Source organism: Myxocyprinus asiaticus, chromosome 12 (genome assembly GCF_019703515.2).
Source record: "Myxocyprinus asiaticus isolate MX2 ecotype Aquarium Trade chromosome 12, UBuf_Myxa_2, whole genome shotgun sequence".
Classification (NCBI taxonomy): domain Eukaryota; kingdom Metazoa; phylum Chordata; class Actinopteri; order Cypriniformes; family Catostomidae; genus Myxocyprinus; species Myxocyprinus asiaticus.
Window position 1 is genome coordinate 24,424,347 of NC_059355.1, and position 20,771 is coordinate 24,445,117.

Consider the following 20,771-nt stretch of genomic DNA (forward strand, 5'->3'; position numbering starts at 1 on the left):
CCTTATTACGCTGTGTGTATCAAACAGATGAGCCAAACAACCTATGGTATTTAAGTTTCACGTGTTTATGGTACCATCTAGTGGTTATTTGTGGGAAAAAATGCTTTGTTTTAAATTGGTCGGTTAAAAAATATGGCGGCGAACTTGCGCAAAAACTGACTGTTGGTATAAATGACAGCTTATTTTAAAAGTTCAAGGTCACATTAAAATTAGTTAGACATTTTTTTGACAAATGTTTGGTTTATAAGACTAGCCTATTGTTGTTTCAAAGCACCATGTTTAACCCTTAAATGCATGGTAATTTTCCCAAAGACTTTTACATATTCGGGTCTTTATAGAACCCCACACTTACAGTGCATTCAGAAAGTATTCAGACCCTTTTTTTCACATTTTGTAATGTTGCAGCCTTATGTTAAAATGCTTTAAATTATTTATTTTTTTCAAATCAATCTACACCCCATAATGACAAGGCAAAAACCAGATTTTTGATAATTAAAATTTATTAAAAAGACAACACTGAAATATCACATTGACATAAGTATACATACCCTTAACCCAGTACTTGGTTGAAGCACCTTTTGGCAGCTTTCAGCTTTCCTTCAACCCTGACCAGACCCTCAGTCCCTGCCGCTGAAAAACACCCCCACAGCATGATGCTACCACCAGCATGCTTAACCGTTGGGATGATATTGTGCAGGTGATGAGCGGTTCCTGGTTTCTTCCAGACATGATGCTTGGAATTGAGGCCAAACAGTTCAATGTTTGTTTCATCAGACCAGAGAATCTTTCTCGCAGGCTGAGAGTCCTTTAGGTGCTTTATTTGTGTCTTGCACTGAGGAGAGGTTTCCGTCTGGCCACTCTGCCATAAAGCCCAGATCAGTGGAGTGTTGCAGTAATGGTTGTCCTGCAAGTTTTTCCCATCTCCCCACATGATCTTTGGAGCTCAACCAGAGTGACCATCGGGTTCTTGGTCACCTCTCTTACCAAGTCCTTCTCTTCCGATTGCTCAGTTTGGCCAGGCGGCCAAAATAGGAAGAGTCCTGGTTGTTCCAGACTTTCATTTAAGAATTATGGAGGCCACTGTGCTCTTGGGAACCTTCAGTGCAGCCGAAATTTTTCCCCAGAGCTGTGCCTCGACACAATCCTGTCTCTGAACTCTGCAGGCAGTTCCTTTGACCTCATGGTTTGATTTTTGCTCTATGCATTTTCAGCTGTGGGACATTATATAGACAGGTGTGTTAGACAGGCCTTTCCAAATCATGTCCAGTCAATTGAATTTGCCACAGGTGGACTCCAGTCAAAGTGTAGAAACATCTCAAAGATGATCCAGACAAATGGGATGCACCTGAGCTAAATTTCAAGCGTCATAGCAAGGGGACTGAATACTTATGTCAATGTGACATTTCAGTTTTTAATAAATGTGCAGTTATCAAAAATCTGGTTTTTGCTTTGGGGTATGGAGTGTAGATAGATGTGAAAATAAAAAATAATTTAAAGCATTTTAGCATAATGCTGCCAACATAACAATGTGAAAAAAATTAAGGGGTCTGAATATTTTCTGAATGCACTGTATATCTATCAAAATTGGATGCACAAAATGCCCAGATAGGGAAACATTTAAAAATATTTTCAAGACAATTAGAAAACAATAAATTAAAATATATTTGTATATATTTTGATGTTTTATTTTTCATAAATTAAAGAGATACTGCAACAAATCAGGAAAAATCTAGAATAGGATTCATTATTTTCACACTGAAATGTCATGAGATGCAGCTGGCTATCAAACATATTGAGCTACACATAACACATAATCTACACATGTGTAATCTGTGTCATTTATGTGTATCGTATGTGTATTTTCACAGGCACTTGAGTCTAAATATATGCACATCTTTAGCATTATTTCAGTAGTAAACCCAAATGACAATAATCATATCATACTGATCATGTGTTTTACTTGCTATAGTTTACTTCTATGTTGTTTCTTCATCAAATAGCAATGTCAAATGTAAATCAAGTCTATCACTGAAACAACAGTGCCACCTTGAGTAAGAAATCGCATGTATATAATGTATGTGCATATGCATATAAAATACTGATAATTCACCATTGTTGATAATTCATTGTTGCATAGAAAGTCAATGTGATATAGTATTTATTTGTATGGATATAGTAATCATTTCTCTTGTAAGACACAAAGAAATTGATATCCTGTGATTAGTAAAATTAATTAGATAGGAAATATTCATAAATTAATTTATGGAAGTGCAAAAAAAAAAAAAAAAAACTACTAAAGAGGTGTGGGCACAACTCCAAAAAATGGATGAGGTACAGGGGATGGAATGAGGTCCCAGGTCTCTAAAGACCCGAGGTATGCATTTAAGGTTAAAGTAAGAAACTTAATTTCAACATTACTATGTATCAAATTTGATACATTAGGCTTAATGCATTAAATATGCCATTAGCACTCGATGTATTTGATAGAAATGTATCTGACAGAAACTTTACGAAGTGTTGTATTTATTATTGTTCTTTCTTCTTCAAAGATTAATTAGTAAACTTTGTTATAATTAAAAGAAAATGTGTTATTATATCTATAAGAAAATGATTAGATTTGTTTTTAGAGGGCAAAAAGTTATCTCAGATTTCCAATATGACAAATTTGAAATATGACCTGCTGTAATAGACAAATAAATGATATAAATAATAAATACGAAGAAAAATATGAATGTATATGATACACATGCCTCTATATCCTTTATGTAGAAAAAGAAACAGGATAGTCAAAATATTAAAAGGAAGATTACTGAAATAAAACTTGGTGCTGTGATTTATATATAGTGTGTGTGAGTGTGTATATGTGTGTATGTTTGTCTGTCACACAGTTGAAGTCATTAAAACTAATTTTTTAACCACTCCACAGATTTCATATTGGCAAACAAAAAAATTTGTTTTGGCAAGTCGTTTACGACATCTACTTTGTGCATGACACGAGTGATTTTTCCAACAGTTGTTTACAGACAGAATGTTTCACTTTTTATTGACTATATCACAAATACAGTGGTTCAGAAGTTTACATACACTAAGTTAACTGTGCCTTTAAGCAGCTTGTAAAATTTCAGAAAATTATGTCAAGCCTTTAGGCAATTAGCCAAATAGCTTTTGATAGGCTAATTGGAGTCAATTGGAGGTGTACCTGTGGATGTATTTTAAGGCCTACCTTCAAACTCAGTGCCTCTTGCTTGACATCATAGGAAAATCAAAAGAAATCAGCCAAGACCTCAGGAAAAAAATTGTGGCCCTCCACAAGTCTGGTTCATCCTTGGGAGCAATATCCAAATCCCTGAAGGTACCACGTTCATTTGTACAAACAATAGTACGTAAGTATAAACACCATGGGACCACACAGCCATCATACCGCTCAGGAAGGAGATGCATTCTGTCTCCTAGAGATGAACGTAGTTTGGTGTGAAAAGTGCAGATCAATCCCAGAACAACAGCAAAGGACCTTGTGAAGATACTGGAGGAAACAGGTAGATGAGTATCTATATCCACAGTAAAATGAGTCCTATATCGACATAACCTGAAAGGCTGCTCTGCAAGGAAGAAGCCACTGCTCCAAAACCGCCATAAAAAAGCCACATTACTGTTTGCAAGTGCACATGGTGACAAAGATCTTACTTTTTGGAGAAATGTCCTCTGGTCTGATGAAACAAAAAATTTAACTGTTTGGCCATAATGACCATCGTTATGTTTGGAGGAAAAAGGGTGAGGCTGGCAAGCCATAGAACTCCGTCCCAACTGTGAAGCATGGGGGTGGTATCATCATGTTGTGGGGGTGCTTTGCTGTAGGAGGGACTGGTGCACTTCACAAAATTGATGGCATCATTGGGAAGGAAAATTACGTGGATATATTGAAGCAACATCTCAAGACATCAGCCATGAAGTTAAAGCTCGGTCGCAAATTGGTCTTCCAAATGGATAATGACCCCAAGCATACCTTCAAAATTGTGGCAAAATGGCTTAAGGACAAAGTCATGGTATTGGAGTGGCCATCAGAAAGCCTTGACCTCAATCCGATGTGCAAGCAAGGAGGCCTACAAACCTGACTCAGTTACACCAGTTCTATCTGGAGGAATGGGCCAAAATTCCAGCAACTTATTGTGAGAAGCTTGTGGAAGGCTACCCAAAACATTTGACCCAGGTAAAACTATTTAAAGGCAATGTTACGAAATACTAACAAAGTGTATGTAAACATCTGAACCACTGGGAATGTGATGAAAGAAATAAAAGCTGAAATAAATAATTCTCTATACTATTATTCTGACATTTCACATTTTTAAAATAAAGTAGTGATCCTAACTGACCTAAGACAGAGAATGTTTTCTACGATTTAATGTCAGGAATTGTGAATTGAGTTTAAATGTATTTGGTTAAGGTGTATGTAAACTTCTGACTTCAACTGTGTGTGTGTGTGTGTGTGTGTGTCTGTCTATATATATATATATATATATATATATATATATATATATATATATATATATATATATATATATATATAATCTAGTTTTAGTAAAAAGTAGTGTAGTTCATTTTCGTTAGGGTCCTTAACCCTTGTGAGTCAATTTAAAAAAGATACTCAGAGGTCCATAGAGGACAAAAATGACAATTTTCAGGATTTTAACCCTATAAAGGTGCAATTCTAATCCATATTGTAGTAGCCATGACTGTAATAACAATGACTGCTGTCACCATGGTTTTCATGGCAGGAATCATAGTTTTGATACAATTAACCATTGTTTTACAACAGTAATACTGTAGTTTCCATATAGTAACCTTGATTTTGCTCTAGTATTGTGACCATGACAGTAATCATGTTAATTTTGTGGTTACTATGATTTTACTACAAATACAATGTTTAAACTATGGTTGCTGTATTAAAACCATGGTGATTTGTAGTGAGGGCAAATCTCTTGACGTGTTTGTTACCAAATAGAATATTTTTACTTTGGATTTTGCAGTAATATTTTTTTTTTCCCTGAACATAACAAATACCGTACCGAAACCGTGACCCTAAAACTCTGATACAAACTGAACCGTGAGAAATTTGAACCCTTACACCCCTAGTCGGCCACTTCTGGGAAAGTTCACTACTGTGCCAAGTTTTCTCCATTTGGAGATAATGGCTCTCACTGTGGTTCTTTGGAGTGACAGAGCCTTTGAAATAGCTTTGTAACCCTTCCCAGACTGATGTATTTCAATCACATTTTTCCTCATTTCTGGAATTTCTTTCGACCTTGGCATATTGTGCTACTGGGTGAGACCTTTTAGCCAACTTCATGCTACTGAAAAAGTTCTATTTAGGTGTTGATTTGATTGAACGGCTGGCAGTAATCAGGCCTGGGTGTGTCTAGTCCAGCTGAACCCCGTTATGAATGCAGTTTCATAGATTTGGAGATTTAGTAACTAAGGGAGAAAATACTTTTTCACACAGGCCCAGTTGGTATTTGAAAACTTTTGCTTCAATAAATAACATTATCATTTAAAAACAATTTAGTATGAGATACACAAAAACAGAAAAAATCAGGATGGGGGCAAATACTTTTCCACAGCTATGTGTGTGTGTGTGTGTAACAAAGTCAAAAGGACAGGAAAAACAGATTAATTAACTAATGTTGTAGAAAGTAAACATTTAAATGCTGTGGATGGAGAAAAAAAAGAATAAAAACACCAAATGAGAAACACTCATCTGGGAATCTTAATGGAGGAAAAATGACCTCTAAAGCTTAATATTGTATATAAAATATGATACATTTTATGATTTATTTTTATATTTTATCTAATGGTACTAAAAACAGTTTGTTTTACAGGGTTAAAGACAGAAAGAATCAGTCAAGTTCAGATTGCACCAAAGAACTCAAAGGTACAAGCTGCTCAACTCAATGCAGACAGTTTTTATGGTCTTAAAAATACATTTAACATTACAAACAGCTGTCTGCTGTATAATTTTCCCAGAAAATCACAGGCTTGAATGGCAAAGCCCAAGCGCTGTGTGTTCTGGGTACATAGTAATTAGTCCTTCATTTTGTAATGACAAACCCCTGAGTCCGCTTACAGGGAAAACCCTTTTCTCTAAGCAGGTTGAGCCACCTGTGTGTTCTGAAATGTCCTCAGATGTTCAGCCAGCCTTTCACTGCTAGCTGTTTACAACAGACAATCCAGCTGATCTCAAAGACTGACTGAGTTGTGGCCTTGTTCCTGGTTAGTCCTGGCTGAATGCTTTGGAGAATTACTCTGATAGCCCACAGATATTTCCCAGTGACACCCATTAGCCTCAAATATCCAGCGGCTTCATGGCAGACGTAGCCGCTGTTCCTATTTGAAGGATTACTGTATATCATTTCATGCATTTTGTACCTGTAGCTCAACTGGTATAGCATGGTGCTGGCAATGTCAAAGTTGTTGGTTTTAGTCCGAGGAACATGTAAACTGATGTGCCTTCAATGCACTTTTAGTAGCTTTAGATACAAGCTTCTTCCAAATAAATTTAAATGAAATGTAACTTAAAGGGTTAGTTCACTGAAAAATAAGTGTGCTCCTGTTGTTCCAAACCCATATGACTTCCCATACAATATTGAATTGTGACTGAGATTGTCAGTCACCAACAATCTGCCTAACTACTACTATTTTGTTCTGTGGAAAGAAAATTGGTTTGGAGCAATGTGAGTGTCTATCCCTTTAACAATCATCCAAAATGTAATCTTTTTGAGTATTATATGACCAGGATCACACAACATTGAAGTTAAATAAAAACAAAAATGTTAATATTTTTTGTTTTTGTTTTTTTTTTAGTCAAAGGCGGTTGGTCAAACTCTCTTCTCTGAAGTGTTCAGACGGATCAATCTCATCGAGAGCGATTACTTTGGTCTGGAGTTCCAGAACCTGCAGATGAACTGGGTAAGTAGCCACTTGACAAACGGTCCCTGCACACACAAAGACTGGATTGTGAATGGTCCGCTCCTCTGAAAACCCGGCTAAGCTCTTAAAAGATGAGGTGATGTATTATGATGTTTGCGCTGCCTCTCTCTCTGGGCCTCAGAGGTTTGGTGCTCCCTTTTAAACTTGTCTGATGCACACACAAAATGTTATATTTTTAAAGGATAAGTAAAAATGGGCATTATTAAATGGTCTGCATTTATTGAGAGTAACAACACACAAATATGGAACTTTAAGTTAGTATATTCGTAATTTGCTGGCAAATTATTGTGCCTTAAAATAGAACCATAAGTTATTTTAAAAGCCAGTGAAATTTCAGTCTGATTTATTTAGGGCTGAATAGGGCTTAAAATTGTTTTGTTGTTTTTAAATAGTAGTTGAAAAGGTGCAGCTTGTTTATTAGCTTTGGCAACTATTTATAAAGCATTTTATTGTGGTTGCTGGTATAAATTGGATAGCAGTTTGTACTGAACTTGAGGAATATTTGGCAAGCATACAGTATGAGGAAAGGAATCCACTGTTCTGTCTAAAAAGTGTTAAATCATTGTTGGTGAGAGCGGATTTCATATAAAGCGTTTTCCCTTTCCCCTGCAAATGAGGCATGAGCGCTTGTATTGTCAGACAAAACACCATCATAAATTACTCCTCCAAGGTGCTGCTGTGCTCTGCTAGGGCTGTGTAAGTTGATTTATTCAGAGATTTTTCCTTTTATTTTTTATTTTATTTTTTTTTTTTTTAGTTTGCCAGTTCTTTTCACCATCTGTTCTTTAGTGTGCCAAGCCTGCTTGTTTGGATCTTGAATCAGGTGTGGAATGTGTGTATGTGATGATTCGGTAAGAGATGATAGGGCTTGAGGTGGAGTAAGAAAAGGTGCATTCCTGCTGCTGTCATCTCGATATGTTCTGAGAGGAGGAGAGCTTCAACAAACTCTACATCCACATTCATACTAGACCCCAAAGTAGTGTTTAACACATGCAACGAGGCTTGAGTTCTCAGAGAGTGCACATCCTGGGGTATTTTAATAGCAGCCCATTATACATTTAAAAAAAAATCCCTCAAGTATGGTTTTGACCAAGGCATGGTCATCATCTCTTGCTCTCATCTGTGGCCTCTGTGGCTGTGATATTTCTTTCTCCAGTTTCAATGCCTGCTGCAAAGTCCAGAAACCAATGCATGGTTCAAGAACAACAAAATAAAATTCTGCTGGCCTGGTCGGGCTAGTAGTGCTAGTGCAGAATTTTACATTTTCAATAATTCAATGATAAGAGTCTGCTCATACCGTTACCACATGTAGCATGTGGAAAACACGGACGGAATCACGGAATCTGGTTATATAAATAACATTATAGCTATAGAATGCAGAATGTCATGAAATTAGGGCTGAAACAATTAGTCGACGTTAACGATAACGTCGACAATAAAAAAAAAAATTGTCAACAAATTTTCGTTGTCGAATAGTTGTATGATCTTATTTAACGTAACATGAGGTCACAATAAACTCTAATGATGACACATGAGAGCAGCACTGCAGCTCGCGCCTGATTGAGGAGAGGAAGAATTACACCGCTTGCAGTCCAGATGCACTCCAAACCTTCCAAACAGCTTAAGGTGATGTAGATCGCAAAGTATGGGGGAATAATACAAAATAAGTAAATACAGAAGCACTCTCGTTGTTGAATAAGTGAAGCTGGAGCTGCCGCTCCGCCTGAAGCAAAACTAGCTTGTCGAGGAAACACCCCGGCGTTACATCTATAATGCAGTTATATTTTATACGTTATAGCGTTATTAAAGTTCAAATAATAAGGAAGCGGGTCATGTAAATAACTACAAACTCCGAAACTGGCATTTCTCTGTGCGGTCTGTGCCTCTTCTATGAGTTGCACGAATGTCTGACCTTGAGAGAGATTGAAACTGCACCCGGCTAATGCACACTCTGTCACGTGGACGCTCATCCCTTGAGCGCGCGCGCTTGTTGCAGCTAGATTATAACGTTATTGCTCGTGACTTATTGAATCATAATATTTGTCACTGTGCATTTCTTCTCGAAGAAAATTGGCAATATGCAGCTTTGTTTTTTTGGGGTTTTTTTTGTGAGTTAAAGATGGATTGAAGTGAACAGAAAGGTGAGAGAGGTAGTTTTCGCCCCATTATACACTGCAACAAAATATGTTTTTGATTTTGTTTTGGCTTGTTTTCCAAAATTAATATCTAAAACTCATTTAAAACAATGTACATTTACTTTAGCAGCTATACTGCATTGTTATCTGAGAATGTTGACTATAATATTAAAAATAATTTATATAAAAATCCTTAAAAAAAAAAAAAAAGCATTCACCTGAGAAGCAACATATAAGGTATTTAGACTTGCTGTTAGAGAATAGATCTTGAATATAAGTATATTTTGTCTGTACTGCACTTGCAGAATTATAACAAAGTTAAAAGATACACAAAACAGACTTATTTAAGATACATTCTCTTAAAGCAAGTCTAAATATATTATATGTTGCTTCTCGAATAATTGTATCTTGTTTTAGGGATTTTTAGACCATTTTAAATGGAAAACAAGACAGAACCACTTTAACAAAAATTACTGAATTTTTTACTGAATGAAACAAAGTATTTTTTTCCTTTTCAGTCAATGTCATTTAGAGGTATTTTTAAAAGATGAGTTTGTTCTCTTTATTGTTAGCAAGCATGTTTAATACAAGCTGAATAGACGGTTAAGAGCTAATGATTAATCATTGCAATAATTGCTGAACAGTCAAATAATCGTTCTAATAATCGTTAGATTAGTCAATTATCAAAATAATCTTAAATTGTAGCCCTACATGGAATATGATATATTTAGATGAAAATAAATGTTTGAATGCACAATTAATCAAAATTAAAATTGTGAAATGTCCTAGTGTGATAATTAAACTGCAAAAGCCTGTGATTTAATGAATAAATATATAATTGGCAAGTGATGTGCACTTCAAAATGAATGTGTGAAGCCAGCTGCTCATAAACTGAAAACACCTCATCATGATCGTCACTCGTGCTCTTGTGTGTGAGATGACCGAGAGCAGAGCACTTTGAAGTAGGGCTCCAGACAAAAAAATAAAAAATAACTTGGGGGCCATAGGCTCCTAAACTGAAACATTTAGGAGCCAAATGGCTGTTTTTATTTTCCAAATCACATAATTGCTCGATTTAGATAGAAAGCTGAAGAAAAGAGAGCTGATAATCCTTAAATGTTTAATATCAAATATACTGAATAGTTGAGTGCATATGTTTGGATTCCCCTTTTGACTCATAAGTTTTGTATACACACACACACACACACACACACACAGTTGAAGTCAGAAGTTTACATACACTTAGGTTCAAGTCATTAAAACAAATTTTTTAACCACTCCACAGATTTCATATTAGCAAACTATAGTTTTGGCAAGTCGTTTAGGACATCTACTTTGTGCATTAAATGACTTCAGGTTAGGAATTTAACATCGCGCTCAGGTTTTGGCTATAAATAAATCAATGGGAATCATTACATGTGAATCATGTGATAAATTTACATAGACATTTCAAGAAGTGGAACGTGTAAATGTTGTATCTTAGTTATTGTTGCTTCAGACGTGCACAATTAACAGAGACCGCAAACGGAGTCTAGACCACTCCCATTCGATCTGAAGTCACACTGTTCACATTTTCATTCATTAGTTTTACACTTTAGAACTATTGGCACAGATTCATACATTTTGGATATATTGTTATTTAAAATGCTGCTTTATCCGTGTGCTTCTTGGAAAATCAGTCATACGAATATCTTTTATATTATTCGGATGAATCCATTATTCGTTAGTAACTCATTATTTGTGCCTTTCCGAATAAGGTATTTGGCTTCGGGCGTGTCCCTAGTCAGAAGTTCACCCTCACTAAGTTAACTGTGCCTTTAAGTAGCTTGGAGAATTCCAGAAAATTATGTCAAGCCTAGTTTAGCTTCTGATAGGCTAATTGGAGAAAACATCATGGGAAAATCAAAAGAAATCAGCAGAGACCTCATAAAAAAATTTTTTTTGGACCTCCACATGTCTGGTTAATCCTTGGGAGCAATTTCAAAATGCCTGAAGGTACCACGTTCATCTGTACAAACAAAAGTATGCAAGTATAAACACCATGGGACCATGCAGCCATCAGACCGCTGAGGAAGGAGACGCATTCTGTCTCCTAGAGATGAACGTAGTTTAGTACGAAAAGTGCAAATCAATCCCAGAACAACAGCAAAGGACCTTGTGAAGATGCTGGAGGAAACAGGTAAACAAGTATCTATATCCACAGTAAAATGAGTCCTATATCGACATAACCTGAAAGGCTGCTCAGCAAGGAATAAGACAATGCTCCAGAACCACCATAAAAAAGCCACACAACAGTTTGCAAGTGCACATGGGGACAAAGATCTTACATTTTGGAGAAATTTCCTCTGGTCTAATGAAACAAAAATGTAACTTTTTGGCCACAATGACCATTATGTTTGGAGGAAAATTGGTGAGGCTTGCAAGCCGAAGAACACCATTCCAACCGTGAAGCATGGGGGTGGCAGCATCATGTTGTGGGGGTGCTTTGCTGCAGGAGGGATTGGTGCACTTCACAAAATAGATGGCACCATGAGGAAGGAAAATTGTGGATATATTGAAGCAACATCTCAAGACCTCAGGCAGGAAGTTAAAGCTCGGTCTCAAATGGGTCTTCCAAATGGACAATGACCCCAAGCATACCTTCAAAGTTGTGGCAAAATGGCTTAAGGACAACAAAGTCAAGGTAATGGAGTGGCCATCACAAAGCCCTGACCTCAATCCGATAGAAAATTTGTGGGCAGAACTGAAAAAGCATGGGCTAGCAAGGAGGCCTACAAACCTGACTCAGTTACACAGAGGAATGGGCCAAAATTAGAGCAACTTATTGTGAAAAGCTTGTGGAAGGCTACCCAAAATGTTTGGCCCAAATAAAACAATTTAAAGGCAATACTATCAAATACTAACAAATTGTATGTAAACTTCTGACCCACTGGGAATGTAATGAAAGAAATAAAAGCTGAAATAAATAATTCTCTCTACTATTATTCTGACATTTCACATTCTTAAAATAAAGTAGGGATCCTAACTGACCTAAGACATTGAATGTTTTCTACGATTAATCGGAATCAGAATCAGAATGAGCTTTATTGCCAAGTATGCTTACACAAACAAGGAATTTGTCTTGGTGACAGGAGCTTCCAGTACACAACAATACAAAAACAGCAACAAGACTTTAAAAAAAATAAAAATAAAAAATGAATAAAAAATAGATAAATATTGAAAAGAAAAAGTATATATAGAATACACAATAGACTATATATATATATATATATATACACACATACATAGTGCAAATGTAAATACAAATCGGTTATGTACAGTGCAAAGGAATGTAATGGCAGAAGAGGTAGGATGTGTTGGATAATATAAAAAGACTAAGCTGTGCATTGCACATTAATTATTGCTCAAAGGGGCAGTTTTAACTGTTCATGAGATGGATAGCCTGGGGAAAAAAAACTGTTCCTGTGCCTGACGGTTCTGGTGCTCAGAGCTCTGAAGCGTCGGCCAGAAGGCAACAGTTCAAAAAGGTAGTGGGCAGGGTGAGTGGGGTCCAGAGTGATTTTTCCAGCCTTTTTCCTCACTCTGGAAGAGTATAGTTCTTGAAGGGGGGGCAGGGGGCAACCAATAATCCTCTCAGCAGTCCGAACTGTCCTTTGTATTCTTCTGATGTCTGATTTCGTAGCTGAACCAAACCAGACAGTTATTGAAGTGCAGAGGACAGACTCAATGACTGCTGAGTAGAACTGTATCAGCAGCGCCTGTGGCAGGTTGAACTTCCCCAACTGGCGAAGGAAGTACAACCTCTGCTGGGCCTTTTTCGCAATAGAGTCAATGTGGGTCTCCCACTTCAGGTCCTGTGAGATGGTAGTGCCCAGGAACCTGAATGACTCCACTGCTGCCACAGTGCTTTTTAGAATGGTGAGGGGGGACAGTGTTGGGGGGTTCCTCCTAAAGTCCACAGTCATTTCCACCGTTTTGAGCGTGTTCAGCTCCAGGTTGTTTTGACTGCACCAGACAGCCAGCTGTTTAACCTCCCTTCTGTATGCAGACTCATCGTCATCTTGGATGAGGCCGTTGACAGTGGTGTCATCTGCAAATTTCAGGAGCTTGACAGAGGGGTCCTTGGCGATGCAGTCATTGGCGTAGAGGGAGAAGAGTAGTGGGAAGAGCACACATCCCTGGGGGGCACCAGTGCTGATTGTACAGGTGTTGGAAGTGAATTTCCCCTGTCTCACAAGCTGCTGCCTGTCTGTCAGAAAGCTGGTAATCCACTGACAGATAGACGTGGGAACAGAGGGTTGGTGTAATTTAGTCCGGAGAATAGCTGGGATGATGGTGTTGAAAGCCAAACTGAAGTCCACAAAAAGGATCCTTGCATATGTCCCTGGTCTGTCCAGATGTTGTAGGATATGATGCAATCCCATGTTGTCTGCATCATCCACAGACTTGTTTGCTCTAAGCAAATTGAAGGGGATCTAGAAAGGGTCCAGTGATATCCTTCAGATGGGCCAACACCAGTCTCTCAAATGACTTCATGACCACAGACGTCAGGGCAACAGGTCTGTAGTCATTAAGTCCTGTGATTTTTGGTTTCTTTGGGATGGGGATGATAGTGGAACGTTTGAAGCAGCATGGGACTTCACACTGCTCCAGTGATCTATTGAAGATCTGTGTGAAGATGGGGGCCAGTTGGTTAGCACAGGATCAAAGACATGCAGGTGAAACGCCATCTGGGCCCTGTGCTTTCCTTATCCTTTGTTTTCGAAAGACACGTCTCACATCATCTTCACAGATCTTAAGTGCAGGTTGAGTAGCAGGAGGAGGGGGGTTGCAGGAGGTGTTGGTGTTGTGTGAAGTGAAATGGGTGTAGAGTGTGAGATTGTGCCTTTCAAATCTACAGTAGAACACATTCAGGTCGTCAGCCAGTTGTTGGTCCACCACAGGGTTGGGTGTAGGAGTCCTGTAATTCGTAAGTTGTTTCATGTTACACCACACTGACGCAGGGTCGTCAGCTGAAAACTTGTTTTTCAGCTTCTCAGAGTATCTTCTTTTAGCCACTCTGATTCCCTTGTTCAGTGTGTTCCTGGCCTGACTGTACAAGACTTTATCCCCAACTCTGTAAACATCCTCTTTGGTCTGACGAAGCTGCCTGAGTTCCGCTGTAACCATGGTTTGTCATTGTTAAATGTTAAATAAGACCTAGTAGGAATGCATATATCCTCACAGAAACTGATATATGATTTAACAGTATCTGTGAGCTCGTCCAGGTCTGTGGCTGCAGCTTCAAAAACACTCTATTCAGTGCAGTCAAAGCAGGCTTGTAGTTCCAGCTCTGCTTCGTTGGTCCATCTCTTTACAGTCCTTACCACAGGCTTAGCAGATTTTAATTTCTGTCTGTAGGTTGGAAGAAGATGAACCAGACAGTGATCAGATTGTTCCAAGAGCAGCTTTGGGACTGAGCGATATGCATCCTTTATTGTTGTATAGCAGTGATCCAGTATATTTCTGTCTCTGGTTGGGCATGTAATGTGCTGTTTGTATTTGGACAGTTCACGTGTGAGGTTTGCTTTGTTAAAATCCCCAAGAATAATAATAACCGAGTCCGGGTATTGTTGTTCTGTGTCTGTGATTTGACCAGCCAGCTGTTGCAGCGCGGCATTCAAACACGCGTTTGGCGCGATATACACACTCACCAGAATAAACTAGGAAAACTCCCGCGGCGAGTAGAAAGGTTTTCAGTTAATAAAGAGTGCTTCCGAATTAGGACAGCACATCTTTAACGTTGTTACATGTGTACACCAACTTTCATTGATGCAAAAGCATGTTCCACCGCCTCTCGCTCTGAACAGATGAAAGCCTGGCAGATACCAGCCTTTCACATTGCTGTTGTGTTACTTTATGCCAATCCTGGTGCAAAAATTCAAGCAGCTCTGCTTTGTTTGATGGCTTGTGGCCATCCATCTTCCTCTTGATCACATTCCAGAGGTTTTCAATAGGTTTCAGGTCTGGAGATTGGCTGGCCATGACAGGGTCTGGATCCGGTGGTCCTTCAGCCACACCTTGATTGACCTGGCTGTGTGGCATGGAGCATTGTTCTGCTGTAAAAACCAGTCCTCAGAGTTGGGGAACATTGTCAGAGCAGATGGAAGGTTATCCTGGAAGAAAACTGAGGCGAATCACTACGTGACCACGAGGACTTAAAAAAAGCACATTGGGAATTGGCCATTCCAAATTGGGCGAAAAATAAAAAATAAATAAAAGATGCGCAGATTGACTGTCTCAGACGCAGAGGCAACTGAGATTAGTAGTACCCCGCCACCCGGATTGAGGCGAGTCGCAACGCCACCACGAGGACTTAGAGCGCATTGGGAATTGGGCATGGGGAGAAAAGGGGAGAAAAAAAACAATAAATAAAGCATTTTCATGAGCTGAATGGGAGGCTAAACAAAAAGTTAAAATATGACGAGACGGCAGTATACCCAACAGACTTGTGCAGCGTGTGCAAGCCAAGCCTACAGTGCTTCACTTTCGGAAAATCGTGCGGATGACAGCCTGCATTCCGTGTTTCATTTGTTTCTTTTTGCTTTCAAAACACCACCATTTATCCTTGAGATTTCTAACACAGCATACAGGTACAAACATAATTTAAAAGTTAAATTATTAAAAGAGAAAACATAAACCCACATTGTGGGGTTCAAAAATCTTTTCAAGTGTATTCAAAATCTAAATTAAACCTGGAAATAAAGTTTTAGGATTTTTGTAGGTGTTAATAGTTGATTGGCTTGTGATGCGCCAATGGCTTGCTTGCATGCGCAGCCCGAGTCTCTTACCACTTTAATAGTGTTTAGCCTCCCATTCAGCTGATGAAAACGCGCTGCGTGATCATGAGGAAGGATTACATCAAGATGTAGATTGGAATGCAAGTTGCGAAAAACCTCATAAATAAAATAGCCTGCTCCTCTCTCGCTGTTGCTTGCATGTCGTAAAGTTTCCACACAATTTTGTACTCCGTAATCAAATAAGCAAGTTTGTGACATTAACTGCGTTACACATTTTGTACAAAAGGACAGATTCCCTTACAACTCAGTACACTTGACGTTGCGTTGTTTAACACATATGGGGAGTGCCTTCTTACATGACCTAGTTGAAACCTCTCTACAATAACTGCAATATTCTAATATTGACCCCCACCTGGTCCCCTGTTTGAGCCCCACCTGTTTTGGCACAAAGCTGTCCGCTATAAAATTTCCTCAATTTCTTCAAGACAGCTATTCATCTCTTGTCTAGAAGCCCTCTACCCTTCACCATTGTCTGCACGAGTCAGTGGGCAGAATCCTCATGGCAATGAGAAGACTCTCTGCTCCCCTGCAGTGCTCCGGTGAACATCACTCCACCTCACCACTTGACACTTCACTGGTGAACGAGCCTCAGCATCCTGATTCCCCGCAGCGCTTCAGCAGGAGTTGTGTATCATTACAAGCAATTGTATATTGTGTTACAAATATTTATACACTGGCAGCCAAAAGTTTGGAATAATGTACAGATTTGTAAAATTGGTAATTTAATTCACCAAAGTGGCATTTGACTGATCACAAAGTATAGTCTGGACATTACTTATGTAAAAAAGTAATTTTTGATCATATCTAGACAGGCCACATTTCCAGCAGCCATCACTAGAAATAGACGCCTCGCATGTCCTCAGCTGACAGCTTCATTGAATTCTACCCATTCAACACCAGTTGCATGTACAACAGTAAAGAGAAGACTCAGGGGTGCAGGCCTTATGGGAAGAATTGCACAAAAAAAGGCCACTTTTGTAACTGAAAAAGAAAAGGTTAGAGTGGGCAAAGCAACACAGACATTGGACAACAGATAATTGGAAAAGAGTGTTATGGATCTTAACCCCATTGAGCATTTGTGGGATCAGCTAAACTGAAAGATGCGTGAGAAGTACCCAACAAGACAGCCACATCAATGGCAAGTGCTACAGGGAGTGTGGGGTGAAATATCACCTGAGTATCTGGACAAACTGACAGCTAGAATGCTAAGGATCTGAAAAGCTGTCATTGCTGCACGTGGAGGACTTTTTTATGAGAAATCTTTGAAGTAGATTAAGTATTTTTTTTCAAATTGTAATAGTAATTTTTCACGTTATTAATGTCCTGACTATACATTGTGATCAGTTGAATGCCAGTTTGGTGAATAAAAGTACCAATTTCTTTCCATAAGAGCAAAATCTTTACATTATTCCAAACTTTTGGCTATGTGTGTGTGAGAGTCGCTTACGTGTTCGCGTCTTTTTAAAGATGTAATTCCGTAATTGTTCCTTGTGCGAGAGGCACATTCCGCCATGAGACCAGCATGAGAGCTGCATTCTCTGCCCACGCAGAGACCGGTCTTATGGAGACAGACTGCCCTCACTGCGAGGACATGGGTCTAAAAACACTTCGCTCACGTATTGCCCTCGTTCTGAGGGACGATTCAGCCTCGCACGCCCTCCCACCTGCCTCTTCTGTGATACCCAAGGATTCACACGAGGTCAAGCGGGGTGAATTTGAGGTGGACTTCGTGCCAGCACATGCCCTGCGAGCCACTCAATCTCCACGTGATGCGCCTTTCCCAATATGTTATGTGAGAGATGAGCTCCGGCCCTCTGAAAGAGCGAACGGTCTCGTTTCGTTCAGCGGTTCTGGTGCTGGGGATGAGAATGTTGATGCCATGTCTCTCGCTGCATCAGGTGAGTGGTCAGTGGATGACACTGCCGCCCCTTCCCCCAGCGAGGACGAGGAGCGTGCACGCGCCACTGACAGGGAGATGCTCCGCCTCATTACAAGGGTGGTCGAAGAGCTTGACCTCAAGTGGTCTCCCCCAGAAGAACCTGAAGAGTCTTGCCTCGAAGACTGGTTACTGCTGTCCAGACGCCGTCAAGCGGCCGCGTTCCGCAAATCTGCCCCATTCTTCGCCCGAAGTTCATAATGAACTAAGTCCTGGCACGCATCCTCGGCACGCTCACACAGTGACGGCATCCTCTCTAATGTGGATCATGGGGAAGAGAACGGTTATGCGTAACTACCCCCTGTGGAGGAGGCGGTAGCGGCGCACTTCTGCGTAGCGAGTAACGGGGCGTGGAAATTACGGCCCATACATCCTTCCAAGCCGTGTTGACAAACATCCGCACTGGCTGGAAAACCATACTCGCCTGCAGGACAAGCTGGATCAGCACTCCACGCAATGGTGGTGCTCCGGGTATTTCAAGCCACGCTCCTCAAGCAAATGGACAAGTAAGGCTTCGATCCAGAGACATTCAAAGAGCTCCGCACCACTACAGACTTAGTGCTGCGTGCCACAAAAGTCACTGCACAGGCCATTGGCAAGTCCATGGGAAACTTGGTAGTTCTGGGACATGCATGGTGATCCTCACAGAAATGAGTGATAAGGAAAAAGCCACTCTGTTGGCAAGCCGTGGCCCAAATAGAAGCAGCCGTATCAGCGCACGCACCGATGGGAGAACCCCCCCCCCCCCCCCCACCACCGGGCAGCAAAAGCGCTCCTGACGGGCACAACCCTTTGAAGTAGAATGCAGAGCCCGTGGTTCCTTCCGGGTCTGCTCCGAAGAAGGCTCGATTGGAGACACAAAACACTGTTCCCCATCTCCCCACTGCTGTTTGTCGGGAAAGGAATATTGCTGTTCACAATATTGTTCAAAATGTTGTTTCTGTGTCTTGCACTCAAATAAATGCAATAAATGCAAAAAAGAATACAGCACTCGTTGCAAATGCACAAGATGCTCACACATTCTCAATAAAGAGCAATTTTCCTCTTCAAAGCCCATACGTTATGCGCAACCGCTTCCCTATGGTGAGCGACGCATTATCATAATGTGAGCAAACCAAATTGCCCTCTGTCCCGTTACGTGGATGCGTGGCGGGCCCTAACGGGTATTTCAGAATGGGTGCAAAAAATTATGAACATGGTTATACAATCCAATTTGCACACCAGCCACCCTGTTTAAATGGCGTTCTGTCTTCCATGGTTTCGTCTGAAGACACACTAGTGTTACGAGCCAAAATACACAATCTCCTTGTGAAAAGCGTGATAGAGGTTGTGCCATATTGTCAAGCCCAAAAAGTGTTTTACAGCCGTTATTTTCTTGTCCCAAAGAAAGACGGCAGGCTTCGGCCAATCCTGGATCTGAGACATTTGAATCGTGCACTCACAAAGCGCCCATTCAAAATAATTACTCAAATGGATCTTATCGCATGTACGGCCACACAATTGGTTTGCATCGATAGATCTGAAGGATGCGTACTTTCATATCCAAATTGTATGACATCACAGGATGTTTTTGAAATTTGCGTTTGAGGGAAAAGCGTATCAATTCAAATCCTGCCCTTCGGACTGTCTCTGGCTCATCGCATGTTCACAAAGTGCATCGATGCGGTTCTCACCCCTCTGAAACTGAGCAGTGTGCGCATCTTGAACTACCTCGACGAATGGCTGTTAATGCCACAATCAGAGGCTCTGTTATGCCAGCACAGAGACTTACTGCTTCAACATCTAAACAGCTTGGGCCTCAATGTGAACTGGGCGAAGAGCACGCTCTTCCCCCCTCCAACAAATCTCCTTTTTGGGAGTCCACCTTGACTCCGCGAGCGGGCGCACACACCTCATGAGCGAGCACGTTCAGGCCATTCTACAGTGTCTGTCTCAGTTCGAACTGGGGAGAACACTTCCACTGAAGCTTCAAAAAGCATTTGGGTTTATGGTGGCGGCATCCATCTCTTACACGAGACCTCTTCAGTGCTGGCTCAAGCACCATGTGCTATGGCATGCTTGGCACCATGGGCACATGCGCATCACTATATCCCGCCACTGTATTGCTGCTTTAGCACCTTGGACAACTCTTATCTTTTACCAGTGAGGTGTCACGCTGGGGCAGATTGTCAGGCAGAAAGTGGTGACTACGGATGCTTCCAACACAAGTTGGGGGGCGATATGCAATGGACGCCCTACTTAAGGCACCTGGACAGGTGCAAAGAAAGCGTGGCACATCAACCGCCTAGAGCTGTCGGCTGTATTCCTAGCCTTAAAGGCTTTTCAGTCAGAAATAGCAAACTGTCATGTCCTGGTTCGCTCAGAAAACATGACAGTTGTGGCATATATAACCCGCCAAGGCAGAATTCATTCACTGCCACTGTTGAGACTGACGATCATCTTCTCCTATAGAGCGAGCATCATCTCCTCTCCCTGAGAGCGAACAGCCATTGACCAGTAAAATAAAAGATGGCACTCCATAATAAATAATAATAATAATAATAATAATCAATCATAATTTTTACTTATATAGCACCTTTCAAGAACCTAAGGATGCTTTACAAAATATAGGCAAAAACGGAGATCAACAAAGTAGTTTCAAGCAAGAAAGCAAGCAATCTATCAGGCATATCAAAACTTGAAAATTAGACATGTACGATATAATACAGAGATAACAGCTGAACGAGGATCAATCAGATAGAAAAACATAGTTTAAATAAATTCGTTTTTAATTCTGTCTTAAAGGTGTGGAGCGATGTAGATTCATGAAGGTTTTTGGGCATTTGGTTCCAAAGCTTTGGTGCAGTAATACTGAAAGCCCTACCACCGACAGTAGACCGT

The 20,771-nt window shown here is 40.2% G+C and overlaps 1 protein-coding gene across 2 annotated transcripts in view; it reads left to right on the top strand.

Annotated features, from left to right (window-relative positions):
- The window catches only part of LOC127449208 (FERM, ARHGEF and pleckstrin domain-containing protein 2-like), an 88,720-nt gene that overhangs the window by 26,120 nt on the left and 41,829 nt on the right, over positions 1-20,771 (top strand). For both annotated transcript variants that reach the window (XM_051712479.1, XM_051712480.1), the window contains exon 3: positions 6,856-6,960. In XM_051712479.1, the coding sequence (XP_051568439.1) occupies positions 6,856-6,960 (105 nt within the window). The remainder of the gene's footprint in view (positions 1-6,855; positions 6,961-20,771) is intronic.